Below are 22,385 nucleotides of genomic sequence, written 5' to 3'. Positions count from 1 at the left end.
CTTCTTCTCTAATAACTAGGCCACTGCCACACTCCTCCCTGTATGTTTTATTGTGGATGCTCCACCTTTCGCTTCTCATCTCATCTGTCTCTCTCCATTAAACATGCCAACGATCAGAGAGGCGTCTGGAGATGCATCTTTAAGCTTTAATACACTTTGAATAATTAACACACGTGTGTGCGCGCGCACACACACACACACACACACACACACACACACACACACACACACACACACACACACACAGCTGAGTCTATCAGTGGCAGGCAGCTCCCCCAGTCAGAAAGACCTAGAGGGAGAAGGGGAAGCTTGTTCTGTGCCAGCCCACGCCACAGAGCCTCCGAGCTGGGCAACTCAGAGCTGTGTACCAGCCTGAGCTCCAGCAACCAGCAACAATGGAAAGAAAGCTGCAACTGTGAAAAACCTTAGCCGGGAGACAGAAAGAGAGGGTGTCTGGCTCTTTCTAATTGACTTGTTGAGGGACTGAGGGAGTGGATGAACAAGAGGAAGAGCTCAGTGGGTTCAAGATCAAAAAGGGAAACCCGTATAGAACGCTATAAGCAGTGACACTAAGGGAGTAAGTGTGTAGAGAGGTTGGCTTGTGGCCTATGCTTTTGTGCACATGCATACATGCGCTCTCGCACCAGCGACGTGACTTGACAAAAACATACGACCGTCTAACCAACTCACTCATCATGGTGATTCATCCTCTAATTAGCGGTACGAAGGCTAACGCTGATCCACATATCTATATTCACCTTCTGTTCATCTAGAGCCTAACACAGCCTGCTAATGATTATCAATGAGGCTAGGCTACAAAGCCACGGGTTCAATCCCCCGCGCAGTAGCAATGCATCATGGACCTATACTGTAGTTCACTGAGTGTAATGCGGTCAGGCTTCCAGGAAGAGGGAGGGGGTGAAAAGAAAAGAGGAGGAAAAGGGAAAAAAAAAGGAAAGAAAGAAAGAAAAAGAAAGGTATAGAGGGAGAAAACATTTGAGGAATGAAGTAAGAAAAATATAAAGACAATTAATGAAGGAAGGCGGAAAGAAAGAAAGAAAGAACAAAAAAGGAAAGAGAGAGAAAAGAAAGACAGAAAGAAGATCACACAGAACATTGAGAGCTGGTGAGTTGCAGCTTCACACAGTGAAAAGGTCAGTGCTTCGATAGTAAAATAAACAGTTCCAGAACGACTGATGCAGAACAAGCACCGGCTCATAACAAGCATTTACTTTGACAGATTCAGATACCTTCACTCAGGCTACGTCTTAATGAACACATCAAGCCTAAATAAACACTCTTTAGAAGCTACACTTTCCTAAACTAGGAGTAAATGAATAGAAAAAAAAAAACTGGTCTAAATGAGTTTAATGATTTATCAGACACCAAAACACTGCATTGTTTCCACTTTACAACTTAAAATTACCATGGCGATGATTATTTTATCCTCCTAGTGTACCTAGTAATTATTAGGCTGTACTTTTCTCAACACAGTCATATTAGATGGCAGTGCTACCTGATTTTTTTTTTTTGAAGACTATATATCAATAATAACAATTAAATTGTTGTTGCATGGAGTTATAGAGTTTTACACACATACATAAAAACAGAAAAATAAGTCCCTTCCTATCTGAGGCTGTTACTCGGCAGCCATTTTGTGTCTCTACTGTTAGTCACCTCCTGCATTAATTCATATTTGGGACATGAAACATCCAGAGTAAAAAGCAACCCCATGTAAAATGAATGAACGGCTTAATTAACAAGCCAGCAAACTGCAATCAACAAATGAATAAGCAGCAAAGCTTGCAGGCGGGAAAATAAATGCAAACAAACCTGTTTTTCTATTACTTTTTCTGTTGGTTTTTTATTATTGCCTTATTTTTCTTCTTTTTCTTGAATCTGAATGAAGTCATTTGAAACAACCCCTGGGCCCAGTCGGCTCCACCAGCCCCGATGCTGGGATTCATTGGAGCAGAGCAAATTTGTTTGTCTCTGTGTTTGTTTGTCCTGGTGTTTGTTTCTCTCATTGTTTGTGTTTATGCACATTTCTGTTGATGGCCTTCTCAAGTGTTTCTCCAACTCTAGCAATTTTCTGCCTGGTCGCCCCTAATGGGCCTCTCTGTTTATCTGCTGTCACAACACAGCTGATTTATATATATTTACATATCCAGGAAGTGACAGCGGAGAATTATATTTACTTTAAGCAAGCAAAAAATTATACACTAGCGGTTATCTGTTTACACACACGCTGAAGAAAAAGTGTGATTTTTTTTTTTTTTTCCTTTTCATTTACCTGTGGCATAGATTCACATATGCTGTGATTTTTATCAGATATGAAGTGAAGTCAGCCTCAAGAAATATGACAAATGCCTCTGGGAAGATAACCAGTGTAGTGTGAATTCAATCACTTTGGAAACTGTCTGCTAATGACACAGGGGGAAACTTTTTTTTTCAGGCAGCGGAGATGGGCAATATTGCTTTCAGCAGGGGCTACGAACTGACAAATTTGAACAAAATCAAGGCTAGAGGAGATAAATGTGTAACGATGAAACCACTGCTGTTGGCTCAAGTGTGCATATGCGTTGCTACAAAACGTTACCTGGTCAGGATACATCAGGATATTTAATAACAGTAATCCAAGTAAGGATGCGGTGATGGTACTGATGTGTGTGTGTGCCATTCAAAATTCAGCAAAACCCCCCCTGACATTCAAAGTGTCTTGGTAGCCATGGCAACGCCTGCACCAAAAAGATCGTACATCAGAATAAAAAAGAGGAGGGAATAAAAAAAATAAAAAAAAAGAGGAAAAGGCTGAATTTGTTTGGCAAACGAGATGAGGATGGATGTCAGCCTTGGTGTGTTTACAGGAGGGTGTAACATGTGATGACAGGGTGTGTGGAGTCAAGTGTTATCCATCCCACACACACACACACACACACACACACACACACACACACAATCCCCTAAACCCATCATTACACTTTAACATACATCATGATATGTACATTTTTAATACCCATACACATGGACACACACCCCTCTAAATATATATAAACTTAAACATGACACAGACATAAACACGCACAAATACACACACCTCCTACATGCCCAGCCACACCGAATACTCTAAGTTTGATCCCTCGGTATGTTTTTTTTCTGATTAAATCCTTTCATCATCTCAGTTTTTTCTTCAAAGAAAGAGAGAGTGAGCAACAGAATGACAGAGAGAAAAGTAAAAAGTAAGTAGAGGCAGAAACAGGTCTGGGTGAGAGACAGAGAGACAGTGTGTATTTGTATCCATCCAATACATAAAGTGTTACTCTGATAGAATACAATAAGATTTTTCACCTATGCTGTCAGAGGAAAGAAAAGAGAATCACCTTTTAAAAGTCATTTTCTACTCAGTGTTTGTCTTTAAATAGACTAAACAGCTGGAGTGAAGGCGGCTGCTCCTTAAGTGCATCTTTCTGAAGATACAAAAGTTAATTTGTGTTTGTCTGTGTGAATTTCTACTAAAGACAGTAAGAATCAGAGACTTAGATGGAGATGGAGGGACCGTGTGAGCGTGTGAGTCAGGTCAGGGATAGATGAGGGTTCTCATGCAAATATAACATTTGGTATGGTAGTGTGTGCTTCCATTTGCATACTCATTCACCCCAACTTGTTTATAAGTGAATAAATCCAGCGCTGCTTGGAGTACAACAGCTGCTGCTGGGCCACTCACAGCAGCAATCATTCATACAGACACACACTCAAATGTTCCCAGCTGCACCCTTGGCATTACTATGACACTATATATACTTGTGTGTGCATGCGTGCACATGCATTAATATTCAATTTATTCATGTGTCGCGTCTGTGCTTCTGAATCTGCGTCTTTGTGTTTGTGAGAACATGTTTAACTACATGTGCTCATTGATGTTTGTGTGTGGTTTTCTATGGGCTTTGCATGTGTGTGTGTGTGTGCACAAACACTCAAACCCTCACCTCAGAGGTGTTGACTCGTCCCTCCTGGAACGAGCAGTCGCTGGCATCCTGCGTGCACATGTGTCGATATTTACACCAGTGACAGGGGAAGTTTCCATTCACACAGGATAGGCACCTGGAGCGAGTGAGAATGTGAGAGAAAGAGGAGTGAAAGGTGAGGGGTTAACGTTTTTACAGCATAACCAGCCATTTTTTTATTTTAAACTCCACAAATTTGTAGAGTGATGTCTTTTTCTTTCAATTTTTTGATGAAGTCTGAGATTCCCTTCTCCTTTTCTTTGCTTGGTCAGCCTTGGTGGCTATCACTGCTCATGCTAACTAACTACCCTGTTTTTGTTTTTCAAAGAAACCAAGATGAAACAGCAAAAAACTGTAAGATATCAGGTGTACAGATTAATAATGAATTAGTTGAGTCCAAATTAAAAAGCCATGTGTATTGCAGAACTTAAAAAGTTCCTCAGACGGCTCTGAACTGCCTAAGGCTGATTTCAATGAACTGCAACACAAACTGAAGTTAGAGACACTCAAGCTTCTGAGAGACTTTAAAATTGTACTAACAGATATTTTGTAATAATATTTGTGTATTTGTGTGTCTGTGTGTGTGATGACTGCTATGTGTTACTGAATGATTCTCCCTTCTCATATTTGTAAATGCAATTTTGCTCATTGAGCTTCTAAGAAGTAATTTTACTACTTAAAATAAGTCAATAAATACATTTCCTCAATTCAGCACAAAGCAATGATTATTTCTATTATCGACTGATCTGTCAGTTGCTTTGTCCAATTCATTGTTTATTGTTTAGTCGATAAAATGTCTGAAAATAGTGAAAAATATCCATCAAATTCCCAGATTCCAAATATTCTATTTACAAATTTACAAAAAAAGTAGCACATTTGAAAGGCTGGAGGCATAATGATAAGCATTTATTGCTTGATAATTGACTCAAACCATTAACTTATCTGATCGATTAATTGACTGGTTGTTTTAGCACTACACATAGATAAATTATAAAATCTCCATGTATAATGTGCTGGGAAAGTCATTATTCTTTAATGTCAGCCATATTTCACGTTTAATCTGAGGATAAATTCAAATAAATCTACCTTGCAACGAGTGGTGTGTAATGTTTAAAGCAGAGGTTGTGGTCGCAGCACTTAGGACAAACACAAACATTATCAAGTAAACATCTTTTTCAAAAACCTCAAAATACTTCAGTGCAAAATTTAAGAAATTTCATTAAAAAATTTGCAACTTTCATTCATAATTTCATCATCATAACTAGCATAAACCTGCACTGATGGAAACACAGCCACTTTGACCTGGATTCATCATAGATTAGATATGATGTGCTTGTGGAGAACTGTTGCCAAGTGGAGGAAGAGTGGAAACACAGATCAAAAGAAAACCTTCGATGGGGGACGCATATCACACACTGACAGGTCATGCGTGGACATGCATCGGTGCAGTTGCACAACATCAAATGTTTACGGCCAAATCTCCAAAAATCATGTTGGAATGACAAGTGTAACTGTGGCCTTATGCATTAAGACTTTATTCCAGCTGTCAGAGAGGCCAGGGTGGATGCTGAAAACAGCCGAGAGAGAACAGGGAAGAATCCTTGGCGATCCACTCCTCCCTTCTTATTCTCCATGCTTGGAGGCTTACAGTGAAGTAAGCTGGCAGACCAAGATAAGCCTGTTTTTATATAACACACTTTTTTCTTCCTTGGAGTTGAGGAAGCAAAATGAATATATACACATTCAGGCATGGATTACCAGACAAAAACAAGGCTATCATGGCTACCAGGAAAAAAAAAACGATGGAAGGAAAGGTTGTGTAAAAATACAAAGGTTAGTTTAGGTCTTTAAATTGTCAAAGTGAGAAGAAAAATCAACAGTTGTTCATTAGTTGTTTAATGTAACACAGTGTTGCTGTCATAATGAAAAAGTAAAAATAACCTTAATAATGGCACCAATACAGTAGATTCCTTATGGACATGAAAACCTCATATAGTCTGTTTCATAATTTCCTTAAGTGTTTTCATATCAGTGCTGTATTACATCTCCCTGCTTTCTGTCAATCACACAACAAGTCTCCACTTCCCAATCTTTATTGTCATATTCTTGTCATTGGAATGCACAAGCTCTTGGCAAGCTGAAAAACCACTTAATTTAAGCTGTAAAGTTTAAAGATACTGAAAACAAGCTACCTGTTAATTACAGAGACTGACAGAAGTACACGTTGGGTAACTCTAAAAGACCTTGATATGTTCTTTCAACTAAAACAAGTCTTTGTAGTCTTTACACCATTTCTGAGCTTAATTTCACTTAACTGGCTGAAGAAAACTAGGCTCTAATTATAAGTTATGTCAGCCCTCTCTCCTATTACTGTCATTGCAGTCAATCAGGCCTCCTACAACTCAACCCCCACACACCCACAGGCTCTGCTTTCCAACTCCCATCCACCTACTGAACTGACTGGGATCCTGTGATGTCCATTGTATATGTCCATCATCCAGCTATCACTCTTCAGAATTATTTTTCACGCTATTGCACAGAACTGCTGACTGTCTGCCGTGTTAATATTTTACTTTTTAGTGCTCATCCTACAAATGCTCTGCTACATTTGTGGGGAAACAGCCTCAAAAGTATTTTTCATAGCAGTTAAAATCATATTTACAATGAAAATGACTTTGCAAATTGAACTCTAGTGAATTTCTAATCAAAATGTTTTTTGCTAAATCACAACCAGGGGTTTCTCCAGAAGCTCACACATTTTTCTTACAGCTTCATTAATTAACAATTTTTCACAGTAGAATGATTATGGAGAAAATGCAGGAGGTTGTTTCTAGGTTTTTGAAATTTTGAGAAGATCAATACCACTCTCATGTCTTAGAGTGGTATCAATCTTCTCATCTAACTCTCTGCAAGAAAGCAAATAAAAGTATTTCCCAAAACATATTAAGTCGTAATAAAAGTGTGAGATGAGCTACTTGAGAAACTATCCCTTTAAATGACATACGTAAAGAAAGTTCATTGCTTTGGTTTTATGGTACATTTAGGCTAGACAGCTTTATTAATCCCCAGTGGGGACACTCATTTGCCACCAATTCAACTCATACAGACAACAAACAATATAGATGGTAAATGGACTGCATTTATATAGTGCCTTGCCAGTCTTCTGACCACTCAAAGCTCTTTACACTACATGCCAACATTCATCCATTCACACACACATTCATACACTGATGGTACAGCCTTCCTCCCAGGGAGGAGAGATACTGAACTCCATAAAAAGCCGTTTGAGACATGATTAACAACTCAAAGGTGCTATGAATCTAGACCACATCTAAAAGTGTTCATTAAAAAATCTGACTGCTGCTGGAACAAAAGACCCTCTGAGTCGTTCAGTAGAACACTGAGGCATCACTAGTCGCTCACTGAATGAGCTTCTGAGTCCATAAAAAACACTGTGTAATGGATGGCCTTCAAAATAGCAAACCGCTTTTAGTTTGGCCCTTGTTCTCTTTTCTACAGTGATCTCAAATGAGTCTGGGGTAAGGCCAATTACTGAGCCTGCCTTTATGATCATCTTATTGATCCTGTTTTTATCATCCGCAGTGATGCTGCCCCCCCACCCCCCCACCCCCACCAACCCCCCCAGCAGAGCACAGCATGAAAGAGGACACTAGCTAAGATTCCCTGATAAAAAACAGGAAGAAGCCTCTCGCTGATATCAAAAGGATCTAAGCTTCCTCAAGAAGAACAGTTTTGACTGAGCTTTCTTGTGTACAACATCAGTGTTCTTTTTCCAGTTTAATTTACTGTCCAGGTAGACACCAAGATATTTGTAAGACTGGACAATTTCTATCTGCTGACCCTTACTTATCACTGGGAAGACCTCCTCCTTCTTCCTTCTGAAATCAATAATTAACACTTTGGTCTTCCCAACATTCAATTTTTAAAAAAAAATGTATCACACCAGCTGACAAATGATTCAACCTCTCTTTTGTGGGCCAGGTCATTGCCTTGGTTAGGGGGATAAAACGGTGCCCTGTGGAGTTCCTATTTTAGTTGAGATAATGTCAGACATGTTGTTATCAAGCCTGACAAACTGAGGTTGAGACAAGAGATAATCTAAGACCCAAGTGATAGTTGTGTTTTGTAGTTTAAAGTTCATCAATTTGTTAAACAAAAGGTGTGGTTGAACTGTATTATTATTATTATTAGTGTATCATCTACTCCCACACCCTTCCTGCATGCAAATTGCAAGGGACCTTGAAAGACTGAGACCTGTCTATTCAGGTGACCCAGATCAACCCTTTCAAAAACATTTCATTATGTGTGATGTCAGGGCCATAGGTCTAAGATTAGGGGGGGATTGGAACAAGACAAGATGTTGTCCTGTTTTCAACATTACTGGAATTTTTGATGAAGACAGAGACAAAAGAAAAAAACTAAATGAAGGACTACGCACAACTGGTCAGCCCAGACTTTCAGGGGGTGTGGATGGAAACCATCGGGGCTTGCTGCCTTGTTAGCCTTAAGGCGCATTAACAGCTGTAGAACCTCATCAGCATCAATATTAATAACAATAGCTGGGCTACAGTCCTCAGAGGAAAGAGACGAGAGGATGTTCTCATGAGAAGCAGAAAAATCAAATTCATCAAACCTTGAAAGAGCTGGTTTGTCTCATTTACATTTATCCAGATCCAAGGAAACTGGGATTAATGGTCCCATAGCCAGTAATAAATTTCATGCCATTCCAAAGGCTGCTTGTTTTACTATTCGCACATCTGTCCTTCAACCCTTTCCTTATATTTACACTTACCCTGTTTGATTAATGCTTTCAGCTCCTTTTGAGCAATTTTAATCTTATCTTTGTCACCACTAAAGAATTCCGTTTTCTTCCTATTAATAGCAGCTTTAACCTCCCTTGTCACCCAAGGTTTATTCTTAGGGAAATGTTTTATTTGTTTACAGGGAATGACAGACTCAATACAGTAATTAATGCATGGCTCACCCCCACATCTCTCATTGAAAGTTTCCATCAGTAGCAGGCAGCTGTTTTTAGCAAATAAACTCCAATAAGCCCATTGTATGGTAACTCTCCAGCATCAGCATATTTTTTTCAGGAGTTGGTGGAGACTGAAACACCTTTTTAAGAATCAAACTTTTTAACAGTAGAGTCAAAGGAAGAACATATTACAATATCACCTACAATGTTTGACCAACAAGTGATCTGAGGAGTCTGGTGTAAAAACCCCACACTAAGGAGACACCATGGAGGTTTAAAACTGGGTCCTCTAAACTCAAAAGCAATTGTTTAGCTCACAATGCCACTCTGCTGCTGAAAAGACTGACTTTTCATTGGATTTCAGTCTAATCCTTGCTCTGCCTTTGTCATTCTGTCTTTGGTTTATTCAGATTTTCGAGGGTTATATTCAAAATCGGCTGTATTGGAGTGACAGAGTGATAGAAGAGGGTTCATATGGTGATAAGCTAGTGAGACTAGACTGAACTGCAGTGTGAGGTTTATAATCAATGCCAGTGGATTTCCATGGGGAGAAGGGTGGACTGAGGTTATGCTAACAGTCTGATGTTTGTTACTAGAGCTGGTGAGCCAGTTCCTCCTCACTATTAACCCCGGGGTTTATCGATTTCTTGTTGCAGGGACGTGTGCGTGCACATTCACAGGCGTGTGTATGCACGCTGGCGAGTTCGATGATACACACCCACAAACTAAGACACATGTATACGCACGAGCTGTCACCTGCGTTGACATCGTGGCATTCCTCTGGGTCACTTGGGCAGTGGAGACTTGTCCTACAGTAGAGCTGTCAATGCCTGGACAACTGGCTTGGGTAAGTGACTGCGCTGCTGCAATGTAGTCAATAAAATCCCTGCTATTTAACAAGGCCTAGCAACAGAGCCAGGTCAAATGCCTTTTCATCTTCTCCGAGCTTTTGTTCTAGCGAGTGGAGATCGATGGAACAAAGCTGTTGATATGCAGGCAATGACCCCACAAAACATGTATGGAAGGAGCAAACAATCATATGCTCATTTAATTTTGGTCAGTGTGGATAAAGTCACAGATAAAGCTGCAGTTTTTTCCTAATTAGGAGGTTAGTCTATAAACCTGTAAAGCAAAGCTCACCTACACATTCCATAATGTGCTGACCGAAAAGAATCATTTGAGAGATCCATTGTAAACACTCGATGAAGCGGCTATAAGCATGTTGTGATTCTGCTTAAAACATGTGATCGGTGTGACATCATATCTCCCAGGTATCAAATGTGGACGGTGTTTAGAAGACACTCAAGACTGACTGTAATCTATAAATAGGCCTCTCTGTTTTATCCAATTAAGCTCCAAAGTGAGCAGCAATAAACTGATACATACATCATTAAGTTATACAGCACAAGAGCCAAATGAGAAGATTAGATTCTCAACAGGGGACTCAGACTCATTATAAGATATTGCATCTTGTCATTGCAATGTCCAAAAGCAGCAAGTCTGAGAGTCTCAACCTCCCATTTAATTAGACTGGATTACACTGATTGAAAATTGGACAAACAACTCTTACCACAAAAATCAACTTGATGCTGATGTAACCACAAAGTTCAACTCTAAACAGTTTCCAACAAGTTGTGTCCAAAAGTTGCCGGTGGATAATGTAGTTGTGATGTGTGGCTGTTCTCTGAACAGGAGGCCACAGTGAATGGTCTGCCTGGAAATGAGAGCGCGTCCTGGGGGCCGGAGCGTGGGCTGTTCCCCTCCCTTGAGTGCTCCTTTTCACTGCATGGATTTCAGTCTTTTCATATTGTAATGGTCATGGTGGCTTGAGGCTGGGGTGCTAACCTTTTAGCTGTGTGGGACGCATTATTCCTGACACAATGGGCACAATCTCTCTCTCTCGTTCGTTAACACTCAGCTTTATATCTCTCCTTCCCTCTTCATGCCTCCTTCCCAGTTTTCCCTCTCCAGCTCTCAGGGAAAGTGAATTTTCTTCCTTGTCCCACTCTTCCCCTCTAGCGCTCCCTCCCTCCTGTTTCTCTTCCTCCTCTAAAGATGCATTATTCCTCCTCCCGCATGCTCAATTAAACTATTCCAAACCTCTTTTTAATGCAAATTTCTAATATTGTAACAGCGTATGTAAATAGCTTGCAGCGTAATTCTCTGTGCCAAGTCTGTGCCTTCTGTCTCTGCATGCGCCTTCTGACTGTGTGCGCACCTGTTTGTGTGTGTTTGTATGTGTATGCCTGGTGATGCCGGTGGTGCATCCGCCTTTGAGTGTGTTGCGCGAGGCTGTGTGAGGTTGAGCACGAGCCCGTCTGGGTGATTGCCTGTGGGCTGCTCTGCTTGTACATCTGTGCTGTTACGTCTGTGCGTCTGCTGTTGAGATTCTGTGCTCTCACCCGCCCACCACGCCCACGAGGAGAACTCCATTATCTAAACGCCGCAGCTCCGGCGCCCGGCCTCCTACAGGCGCGGTCAAAGATTCATAGGTGAAAGGTGACGGCGGAGGGGGAGTGGTGTATAATATGTGGGTTTATGTTACAGCTGCTGCGGTAATAACTGCACTGTAGTTTTACAGTCCTGCAGGAGTCCTGAGGGGGCCAGTGGAGCCAACATCAAAGGCTTAAACAGCGGTGCTTCTGTTTATGCAGCAAAGAGAGGAGGGCTAGGTGGGCTGGTTAATCAGGGGTACGGAGCATAAACACACACACACACGCACACACAAATGAGGAAACACCTGCTGCATGGACAAAAATAGGCATAAATAGATGCTACAGTGCTCTTTTTGCAGTTACTTTGACACATTCTGTATGCTCTTTAGCTCACAAAGAACACACGCATTCACAAAATGAATCAAAGCCATTGAACTAGGCCTGGAGGCCCTGAGAAGTGGCCCAGGTGAGCTCTCTCTCCAAGCCCACTCCATTATGACCATCTCCACACAGGCACCCCAGCTAGAGCTAATTAACGGCCTATTACTATGCAGATATATGCAGGGCTGAGAGCAGAGCGCAGGCAATAAATGGGCTTGATGAACGAGAGAGGAGCAAGAAAAAGGGAGGCCGGGGGGTGGATGGAGAGGATGGCTGAGAGGGGTCGGGGTCGGGGGAGGGAGAGAGATGGGTGAAGAGAGGGATGGGAGAAGAGAGAGTAATAAGCAGACGAGAAAGGTGGGAGGACGAGGAAAGAGCTACAAGGCTAGATGGAGGGAAGAAAGAGAACGGTAGAAGGACAAGTGCATTTCATCCAGCAGCTTGTAATGTTGGTGAATTAAAGGTTACTGTGTAATTACTAGTGTTTTGTTCATTCACTCGTAAGAACTTGTCCAGCAGCCCAGGAACCTTTCAAGGAAGTCATGAACTTGATCTAAATTTCAAATAAAAGAACCAGAGTCTGCACCAGAGTTATTTTAATACACATCTTCATGGTTCTTCATCTGTTGTGAGAACACAAACATGAACAGGTAACAGAGTTGAGTTTATTTTCTGGTGCTTTTGGGTTGAAAAGGGGCTTTTTTTCTGTTATGGTCCTCTTATCTCCTGGTAATTCTAACTCTCTTTTCTATTCCTCTCTTTAAAAGATATAGCCATCTCATCTGAAAAAAAAGGTAGTGAAATAAGAGACACATGGAGCTGGAGCAAGACAAGCCCTAAATATTTCTAAGAGATATTATTGAATATGTAGGGTGATCAATACGTGATGATAGGTGACTGAATAGAGTAAAATCCAATGTCCAATCAACAGGTGATCAGTCATTCATTTGGCCTTATCATCATCAAAATGAAAATTAAGTGAATCCATAACAAAATCACGGGGTCCACTTATGGACCAGTTCAGAAGACATACTGGATGGTGACAAGCATTTTCAGGATACTGGTATGCCTATTTTAGGATATCTTAAATGATCTAAACATTAGAGAAGGAAGTAATGCTGTCATCAATCTAAACTTGGCCATAGAAAGAGAAATCCACTTTTAGTATGCCACAGATGCATTTTCATTTCAGGTGTATTGACACAAAGTGCAGATACCTAAATGAGAGATGTGAGTCTGTGCCAGGTGGGAGAGAGTAGAGAGAGCGAGAGAGAGCGAGAGAGAGAGTAAGTCAGGGATGGTGGTGGAGAGAGAGCGAGAGAGTGTGTAACTCTGAGTAGTGAATCCCACTCGGCGACGTCAGGGGAGCAGCCAAGAGTCATTTAGGGAATGACATTTTATTTATTTTCATTTAACCTTTATTTAACAAGGCAGGTCAATTAAGAACACATTCTTCATTCATTATCAGGCTGATCTCGGTGCTGGTCTGCCTCTCGCTCTACTCTCCCTCTCCTCTCCTTGTAAGTTCAACTGAGAATCTGCTTCACTGGCATGAGAAGAAAAAACACCATTAAAGCTGAACTGTTTTTTTCTGACTAATATTGCATAATGTGATTTTTGTTTTCAAGGCAGCAATTCAAGCAACTTTATGGACTTTTAATCCTTTAAAGAGACTTGACAATATTACTCACTGAATGAGTAACTTATGATAAAGACTGAAAGAGTGGGATATTGATGAGGTCCTTATTTATTTTATTTAAAGTGATAAGCTAAAACAATAATACCATATGATAGTTGGTCATTTACACTCAACACCGAAAGAGCTAGCTGCTAATGTTTCTCTAAGACTCATGCTGATGCTCTTCTCCAACAGCATGGAGACAAAAAGTTTCCCACTCCAACTTTTCAAACACTGAAATGATACAGAGTCGTATCTCTGTTGGAAAGAACATCTTTGGCCAAGTATCATGAGAGCAGACGCCATCAGGCATCTCAGTTTGTGGTTCGTCCTCACGGAATCAACATTAATTAGATGCAGCAGAGAGCTGTCTTTATAGCTGGCATAACTGATGGTCCTCAACATATAATAGTGTAACTTCGATCGATCGATTGATCGATAAACTGACTGATCGTTGCAGCTCTGTTTGACATAATATACCGAAGCGATTGATCGAGATCTTAACTGGCAGATTAATTGATGATGAAAATGTTGCTGAACTAATTATCTGTCCATGAATTAATTGATCGTTAGTGTTTTAGGAATGATACTAATTTTTTACCCCCCTAATGTTATAGATGGGGCTACAGTGAGGTTTGTATTATTTCATTATATTTTGTTATTGTATTATATTTTGTCATTTTGTGTCATCATTGCAATGATTATTGGAAATAAAAACAATCGATAACAAAAAAAGATATAATAGTGTAACTAAACCATTAATTGTTCAGCCCTAACAAATATGATACAAAATTTATACTAAGGTAACACTGTTGATATGAAAAAATATTGATGATTAAATACTATTCATAAGAACTGAAATGAATAAGAATATGTTTCCTAAATAAAGATACTGTGTGTAGTATTTCTTTCCGTCCTTCCCTGATGTTCCAAAACATGTAAGCAGCTTTCAAAGCAGTGCTAAGAAGTACAAGCAATATTCCCATACTTAAATTAGGGATAATTCATTTCCAAAGAACACGACTGACATGTTTTAGCCTCCCAAGCTTGGCTGCCTTTCTAGGTCTTGCATGGTGAGGAATCGATTTATTATTTCACTCACCAGTAGTCCCTTCATTGCTTGAGATTTAATTAACTAATTGATTTGTAAAAAAACTTTGAAACATTGAATAATGAATTAGCAGAGGTCGCACACTGTTCTTTCCATTCTCCGTTATAAGAGTTATTTGCAGGCCAATATTTCAGCACTATTGCTTTTGGTAAAGAACCAGAGTCACTCCTCTATCGATCAGCTTTTTACCAGTCTGCATCTGGCTGGGTGCGTGATATCATTTGTGTATTTGAAATAGTATTCAGGCCTCTCCCAACCCCTCTCTCAACTTGTAAGTATAAGTGTAATGTATTTCAGTGGTGCATATCACACTCTTCATTATGAAATTTGACAAAACTTACGATTGATGGACGCTGCAGTTGTAGAAGACAAAGTCCACGCTGGCAAACTTCTTCCCCGTCTCCTTTGACTTCAGATACAGCTTTATTACACGTCGGTCACCTACGAGTAGTCACAAAACATCCACATCATAGATTATCTTTTTTCCTTTCAACAGTCTTCCCATATTTCTATAGTGTACAACTGACATTTTCACTCACGCTAAGTGTGTGGAAAGTGTTCTATGACCCTGGGATCATGCCAAATCCCAGGCATGTATTCTGAAATGTTAACAGCCTCATTTTAGGTGTTACTTGTCAATTCCTGCATAGCTGACATTTTGGAACCACAGTGTTTCTGCTGGAAAGTAAGCAGAGCCTTGAGCACAATCAATAGAGTTTGTAGAGAAGTTACTCTGCGTAGGAAAAGGTTCAGCTGTCCATATGCCTGTTTGGGTTTTGAGCCGTTAATTTGTGAATAAGCAGTTTATAAGTTTGATAATCACAAAGAGACGGGTGCGGTTAAAGAGCAGAATGTCTTGCGTTTCACACAGTTGAATGAACAGGCTGAATGAAGCAAACAGTTTTATATGTGCGGCATCAAACAAAACCGCTCAACCGAAAAGAGTCTTCTTCTCTCCGAAACAAAAGTTTGTCAGATGTATGAAATGTCAGGAAACTTCATCCCATGTTTCTATGATTCCACACCTTTCTAACTATTTTTGTAATGATGGGATTTTTTTTTTACCCTGGTCCTGTGTGATGGGGGCCACTTCTTTTGTAGAGGGGGACAGGCAGAAGATCCGTCCACCGTAGATGCGTCCTTCCGTCTCTACATAGTCATCAAAGGAGCAGTTCACTCCAGCAGACAGACTGGGCACATTCTGGGTCTGAAGTTCCAGCTAGGAGGAGGAAAGAAAGCAGAAAGATGACAGAAAAAGCTGATTTAAAATCAATATACTTCATTAGTGCTGCAATAAGCGAGATTTCTGCTCAGATTTGTGTCTCAAAACTCACATTCCATGCCTTACTCAAAATGATGGACAGACTGCCAGTGATGACACAAGTACAAATATTATTTAACCTCATTTGAGATCTATCTTACTCACTTCTCCTGTCAATCTTTCATTCTCCCACTTCTCCCTGTCACATAAATGTGCACACATACAATACAGTGCTCGCAGAGCCACTCTGACACATCTGAACACACACACGCACACACACACAGTGGTGCAGCAACACACTGTACCTGCACTTCTGACATGGTGACAGAGACGGTGTCGGGTTGGACTGAGAGTCGGACACACTGCTCCACTCTAGTGGTGAAACGCTGAGGCTCCTCTGCTCGCTCACAGCGATCCTTCCTCGAACATCTACGAGAAACAGAGAATTTAGATTTATTTGGTATATTAAATCCACATTTATCCTGTTTAGTGGTTACCATATAGGTAAAGTATATTTTGCTTTGTGCCATGGGTAAAGGTATTTTGTCAAAATGTAGCACCGGTACCGTCAGCTGCTTCTCGCTTATGAAACTAAATATTACATTATTCACAAAGTTGTTATATTCCAGGTTGTTTGGAGGGCTGACATTACTGGATTAGGGACATAATGAATGTAGTATTTCAGTAGTGCTGTAAAAAAGCATAGTCAGATTCTTAGGATTGTGAATTTCAGTATCCTGACAACGATATGTGTGTGTGCTTGTACAGTATGTAACTAGAGGTTGCATTGATCAAAATGAATCTAATGTTTATCAAAGTTTAAGAGCACTGATAAATGATTCTAAGGCTGTATATCATTATGACAGATAAAAAATTCAACAGTTTAACATGCAGCCCGATAAACAAGCAAAGTGAAAATCAAATGGAGCATGGCATTAGTTCAGGCACAGCACTGAAATCGCTCTTCCATTAGCTGATTGGCATTGGCTGCTTCATTCATGTTTCACCATCATTCATCAGGTGCCTGGCTACCAGCTGACTAGTACCATCCAATCATAACAGTACAGTTTTACATGATGTCCTTTACAACCTGACTACTTTGCAGAAAGGCTCATGCCAACACTCCCTCCAACCCCGATTTCCTTCTTATATGCTAAGATTTAACGTATATGTGCTGTATATGTTTATTAAGAGGAATTTGTTTTTCCAGCAGAGTCCTTGTTGCATCTCATATCCTTTGAGAGCTCCTACAAAGATCATTTTCCACCAATTCTAACTGTATAATTAGTTATAAATGGTCAGTTCCCTGATGCAAGTGTCTCTGACTGAACCAGCAGAAATGATGAACTGAACTACTGCTGGAATACTGAGCAGAAAAAGACAATATGCTAAGCACCAATTACATACTTAGGAAAATTGAATTAGCCTACTTGATGCTCACTGTACTGTAAAGGCTCGTCACACTTGAAAGTGGCACAGTGAAATTAATCTGCGCATCTTCACAAAATTGTCAGTTCTAGAGGGTTGGTGACTTATAGGGACTACTTGCAGGGCTAGCTGGTTAACAACTGTAGCTAATGAGCTGACAGCTAACATGCTAGCTCTTTGTACAATGTTCTTTATCTCCCACTGCCATTTTGTTCTCAGGATTGTAAATCACATAATTTAAAGCTTGCTAGCTGCTACACTTGTGACAGTTAGCAAGCTTGATGGCTCAGTTGCTAGCAAGACAATAAGTTCACACCATTTATTCAAGAGACATATTTGTACCGTCGACTACTGTCTCTCACTTTTTGCAAACCATTCCCCATTTTGTGGAGCAGTTTATGCTTAAGTACAATAAAAGTTGATGGTACAACACAGCTAATAAGCTATGATAGCTATGTTCCTCCATTTTGGACTCTTTTGACTTTTTCTTTTGATTTTGTTATTTAAAAATCATATTTTATGTTGCCACAATGAATATATGTATATATGCTGGCAGCATGAATAGTCTTTTTGTGACTTTTTTGCACTTTTTTTTATTATTGTAAGGTGGCACATTGTGGCTTTAGCATTTGGCATGTTAAAATCCACAGATGCGCAAATTCAATAAAAAAAGGTCTATAAAACATGGTTAACATGAACATTGAAAGGACTCATAAAAATATGATAGAATTTGCAGAACTCCATCCATTACAGTGATGGATTATAATTAACTGCAGAGCACAGGCTGAATGTACTGTAAGCACTGAAATGACATCATCGTGTAAGCACCGAAATTACATCATAGTGAACAGATATGCACTTACACATTATGCAGCACACACCAACCACAGTGAGGGTCTCCTGATCCCAGACAGGCTCCGCAGGAGGCGTACTGCTCACAGCTCTCCACTGGCACACGAGTGACCTGGAAATGAAACACACACGGGAACACAAACCTGGTTAATGTTGTACACAAGCCACCATCAAACAGCCCATACCATATAGGTCTGGTTTAAACAGGATCTACCGAATGTGTCATGTGCCTGGAACATGAGATTAAAGGAACAAGCACTGTGACTATCAGAGATAAACAGTTCTGGAGGTGATGCTTATAACTCCATACTGCTGCATGCAAGGCTAGTTAGAGGGGGAGAAGTACAGGCTTAAACACATGTAAACACACACACACACTGGTTAAGATTACACCCTCTGACAAACATCTCTCTGTAATATACTGTGTACTGCCCACAGTTCTAAAATACCGATAGAAGCAAGCAGTTTACTTGGAGAGATACTAAACAGATTGTAGAAAAAGTAAATTGCTGACAACTCTCCACTGCACTTTAATGTCTGGACAATGCCCTTCATACCTCCTCAAAGCACCGCTGTGCCTAAGTGCAGCTCACAGAGCCGCTAGAATGGATGTAGACTCTCAGTCTTGTTCATTAACAGCGTGTGTTACAAGCTTGGGGCATGAAGTTGGAGAAGTAAGTGTTTACCAGACAGGGAGGGCGTAACAAAAACACTATTGCATAGCATCACGGGTTGCATTCTTGGAGTTTGACCCACACTCAGGACTAAAAGTCTGAATATCTCGACCTCTGCTTCATCAATTTTGGCCATTCTTTTCTCCATTATTTCTAAATCTGTCCCTTTAAGTCCCCTAAATTTAAGGATATGCAATAAAAAATGTCAGAATACCCCTGTGACGCCTTTCATGCAGTAATGAAACCATTTTGATTGCCTTGACTTCACTACCACGCATTCAGAAACATGATCTCCAATCAACCTTCAGTGTAAATTGTGATATATACTGTATATTGTCTGTATAACCTTTCAGCTGGTGTTCTGTCAAATGGTAAATGGACTGCATTTATATAGCGCCTTTCTACTCTTCTGACCACTCAAAGTGCTTTTACAATACATGTCAACATTCACCCATTCACACACACAGTCACACACTGCTGGCCCAGCCATTGGGAGTAATTTGGGCTTCAGTATCTTGCCCACGGACACTTCGACATGCGGACCGGAGGAGCCCGGGATCGAACCACCGATCTGAGTTTACCTCCTGAGCCACACAGCCGCCCCCACATCAAGAGCTACGAACCTTCAAAATGATCCATTAAAACTCGCAGCGCTCAAATGAAATGCGAGCAAAGAGGAAATAGTAGACCTTCATCTACTTTTTTTTCTTTTTATGCTGAAAACTACACTTACATAAGCCGTCATCAGAACATAAGAGGACTGTGTTTGCTTAATGTCTTGCAAAGAATATCTCATTGTACACCATTCAGATAAACATCGAGGATTACTCCTTTTGTTCGCTAAATCTCTGTGGCTGCCATCTGTGTGTCTGCATGTCTAAGATAAGATGAAACTTTAATGATCTCTATGGGGAAACTGGAGAACTTGGGTATTAACAAGGACATCAAACAATGCTGTCCAAATTTACCTGCCTCTTCAACGGCGACCAAAGAAGTGTCTGAACATCAGGGGAGACAGTGAGACAGACAGGGATTATCATTTAAGAAGTCCGTTTCCACAGAAAGTTCTCTTTGCAGTTATCATAAAACAGACATGTTTTCTGCTGCTGCCTGCGTTTTCACCATCTGCCATCTGTCCGCACAATTATCAGAAAGCACAAGTTACCTTGAATTTCACCCAGATTGTAGAACACTCTAAAGAGGAGGTATTATCCTTTAAGAGGACATTTTGAAATGTTTTAATCATACCTGTGCACACTCTGGTTTACTCTGCTCTCTCTTAAATCTCTTAAAATCTCCAGTGTATCAGCATCCATGTGTTTTATCTCATTTCACTGGATTTCATTTGCCAGTGACAGACGGATTTGTAGACGGGAAATTGCCTCAGGTAAACACACACACACACACACACACACAAACACACAAATGAAAAAGTTACGACTGGACCAAATTGAGAGTTTAAGACAAGTTTTCTGGGGCAGTTTAAGTACTTAAATACATCACTGACCACCCAAGACACGTCCACATGCTAGAACACATGCATGCACACACCTCCTGCTGCGACATCAAGTACGACATCAATAACCCTGCAGAGGCAGGGGGCGCACCAGGTGATCTGGGAAGTGTTGAGGATGAATTCTAATAGCAGCTGCAGGCGCAGCAGTGTAGAATCCTTCAAAGAGGAAACTATACTTCATGCACCTTTTTTTTAACTTCTCAACCTTCAAACAGTAAAGCAAGCTCTTTTCATGTATTATGGCTACACAGCTGCTGGATGTTTAATCAGACACAAATATGTTAGTTTTCTTGTCACTGTATACTTCAAAAATGTCCACTATCTTTTTTTCCCCCCATCTAATCAATTTCATCCAATCAGTGTACTAGTTTTGGACTGAACATCACACCTTTGCACGTTGGAAAAAACTCATCTTGCAGCAACTTGCCCAAGCCTTCCATCAGATGACTCAAGACTCCCGCTGCATGGGGCAGCCTCTGACGCCCTCCTGCAGAGAACTGTGCTAAGATCTGCTCTCGCCGTTACTTGTGTGGGAAAGTCTGCAGTCTGCATTCAAAGTTTATGTTCAAAAAGGCATTTTGTAGTCAATTTGTGAGCAGAATATCTACAGCTAGATTATTTGTTATTAGCGTTTATGAGTTTTTTGCAGGGGTTAATGTGGGACAGACAGTGCTGACATCTCACAGCACAGGAGATACTTAAAGTCTACCGTGGTGTTTGTTTCTCTTTTCATCTAGCGCCATCGTCAAGTCAATATCTATATTTGTCCAATACTTTGGTTAATACCAAATATCTGCAAAACTGATATTTACATCAGCCTCAGCTGTACTTAGTGTTTCATACTTCAAATCATCAATTATTGGCATGCTAACATGCACAAGTAAGATTATGACCCTGGTAAACAGGACTACCTGACAGCATGTTAGCATTGCCATTGTGAGCATGTTAGCATGCTTATGGGGCTAGAACAGTGACAAATTAAATTTTGGCACCTAAAATAAAATTTGGCATTGAAAACAAAACCTTAACTGAAAAAGACAACATTGGCAATGAAACACTCGTATTGTATCGGCACTGAAACAAGTTCCACTGAAAAATGAAACACAGGCATTGAAAAAAATCTTATCATCTTATTTTATTTCGATATTTGTTGCATCATGATGTGTTTTTCATTGTCAATCCACAGATTTTTCCTTCACATCTGTCTTTTTTCAGTGAGGTTTTTTTTCCATACATTATTATATATGTTCCTATAATAATATGATGCTATTTCAAGTTACATCCCTCAATAGCTTTCATATACGAGCAGCACATCTCTCGACTAGATGCTAGTTACCCCTCCCTTTCATCTGCAGACTGTGCATCTCCTCCTTCTGTGTCAGTCTGATGTACAGTTGGACACAATAGTTTATGGCAGATTTATAGCATGATAATAGTAACCTGTGTCTGATAACTATTATAATGCTACCATTACCAGACACCGGCATCTTACAGGACACCAAATAGCAGCAAATTGCAGTCATTACTTGCGCCTGGACAAATACCACGCTAGTAATACAGCTTATCTGATAGAGGGAGGAGGAAAAAAAACATGTCACGCTCAAGCACAATAGCCAGGGAGAGAAGTTTATTCAATGGGGTTTTGTGATAGTGGGGCGGATGATGTATTCCAATGGAACAGTTCAATTATTGAGTTTTAGAAAACAGATAATGGGATGGGAAACGGGAGTTGCTCTGCCAAAGACTCTTTGTCTTACTGAGGTGGCTAGAGAATGTGTGTGTGTGTGTGTGTGTGTGTGAGACAGAAAGTAAGTGAGAATCACCTATTTATATTAAATATGGCATTTTCATTCCTGGCCTATTTGCTGCTGCAGAGGGAGACACATTCATCTGTGGACAGTGGAGGGAGGTGGGTGGAAATAACACAAGAATTAGGAGACGAGGTAAAGGGAGATAGAAAAAAATGAGATCATAGAGGAAACAAATGTCCATTTAAAGCATTAATTTTGGTTTTCAAACTGATAATGGACTGTTTGTGGACAAAAA

General features: G+C 40.4%; 1 protein-coding gene across 6 annotated transcripts in view; it reads right to left on the bottom strand.

Moving 5' to 3' along the window:
* Window positions 1–22,385, bottom strand: part of LOC137184084 (plexin-A1-like) — a 264,898-nt gene that overhangs the window by 104,703 nt on the left and 137,810 nt on the right. For 5 of the 6 annotated variants that reach the window (XM_067591429.1, XM_067591425.1, XM_067591428.1 and 2 more), the window contains 5 exons: window positions 18,161–18,261; window positions 16,175–16,298; window positions 15,674–15,827; window positions 14,950–15,049; window positions 3,987–4,101 (listed from right to left, as the gene is read on the bottom strand). In XM_067591429.1, coding sequence (XP_067447530.1) covers window positions 3,987–4,101; window positions 14,950–15,049; window positions 15,674–15,827; window positions 16,175–16,298; window positions 18,161–18,261 — 594 coding nt within the window. Of the gene's footprint in view, window positions 1–3,986; window positions 4,102–12,624; window positions 13,366–14,949; window positions 15,050–15,673; window positions 15,828–16,174; window positions 16,299–18,160; window positions 18,262–22,385 lie in introns of those variants that run through there. The other variant, XM_067591431.1, reaches the window with a different exon arrangement.

This window comes from Thunnus thynnus, chromosome 6 (genome assembly GCF_963924715.1).
Source record: "Thunnus thynnus chromosome 6, fThuThy2.1, whole genome shotgun sequence".
NCBI classification, from domain to species: Eukaryota; Metazoa; Chordata; class Actinopteri; order Scombriformes; family Scombridae; genus Thunnus; species Thunnus thynnus.
This window is presented reverse-complemented; position numbering and strand designations above follow the sequence as displayed.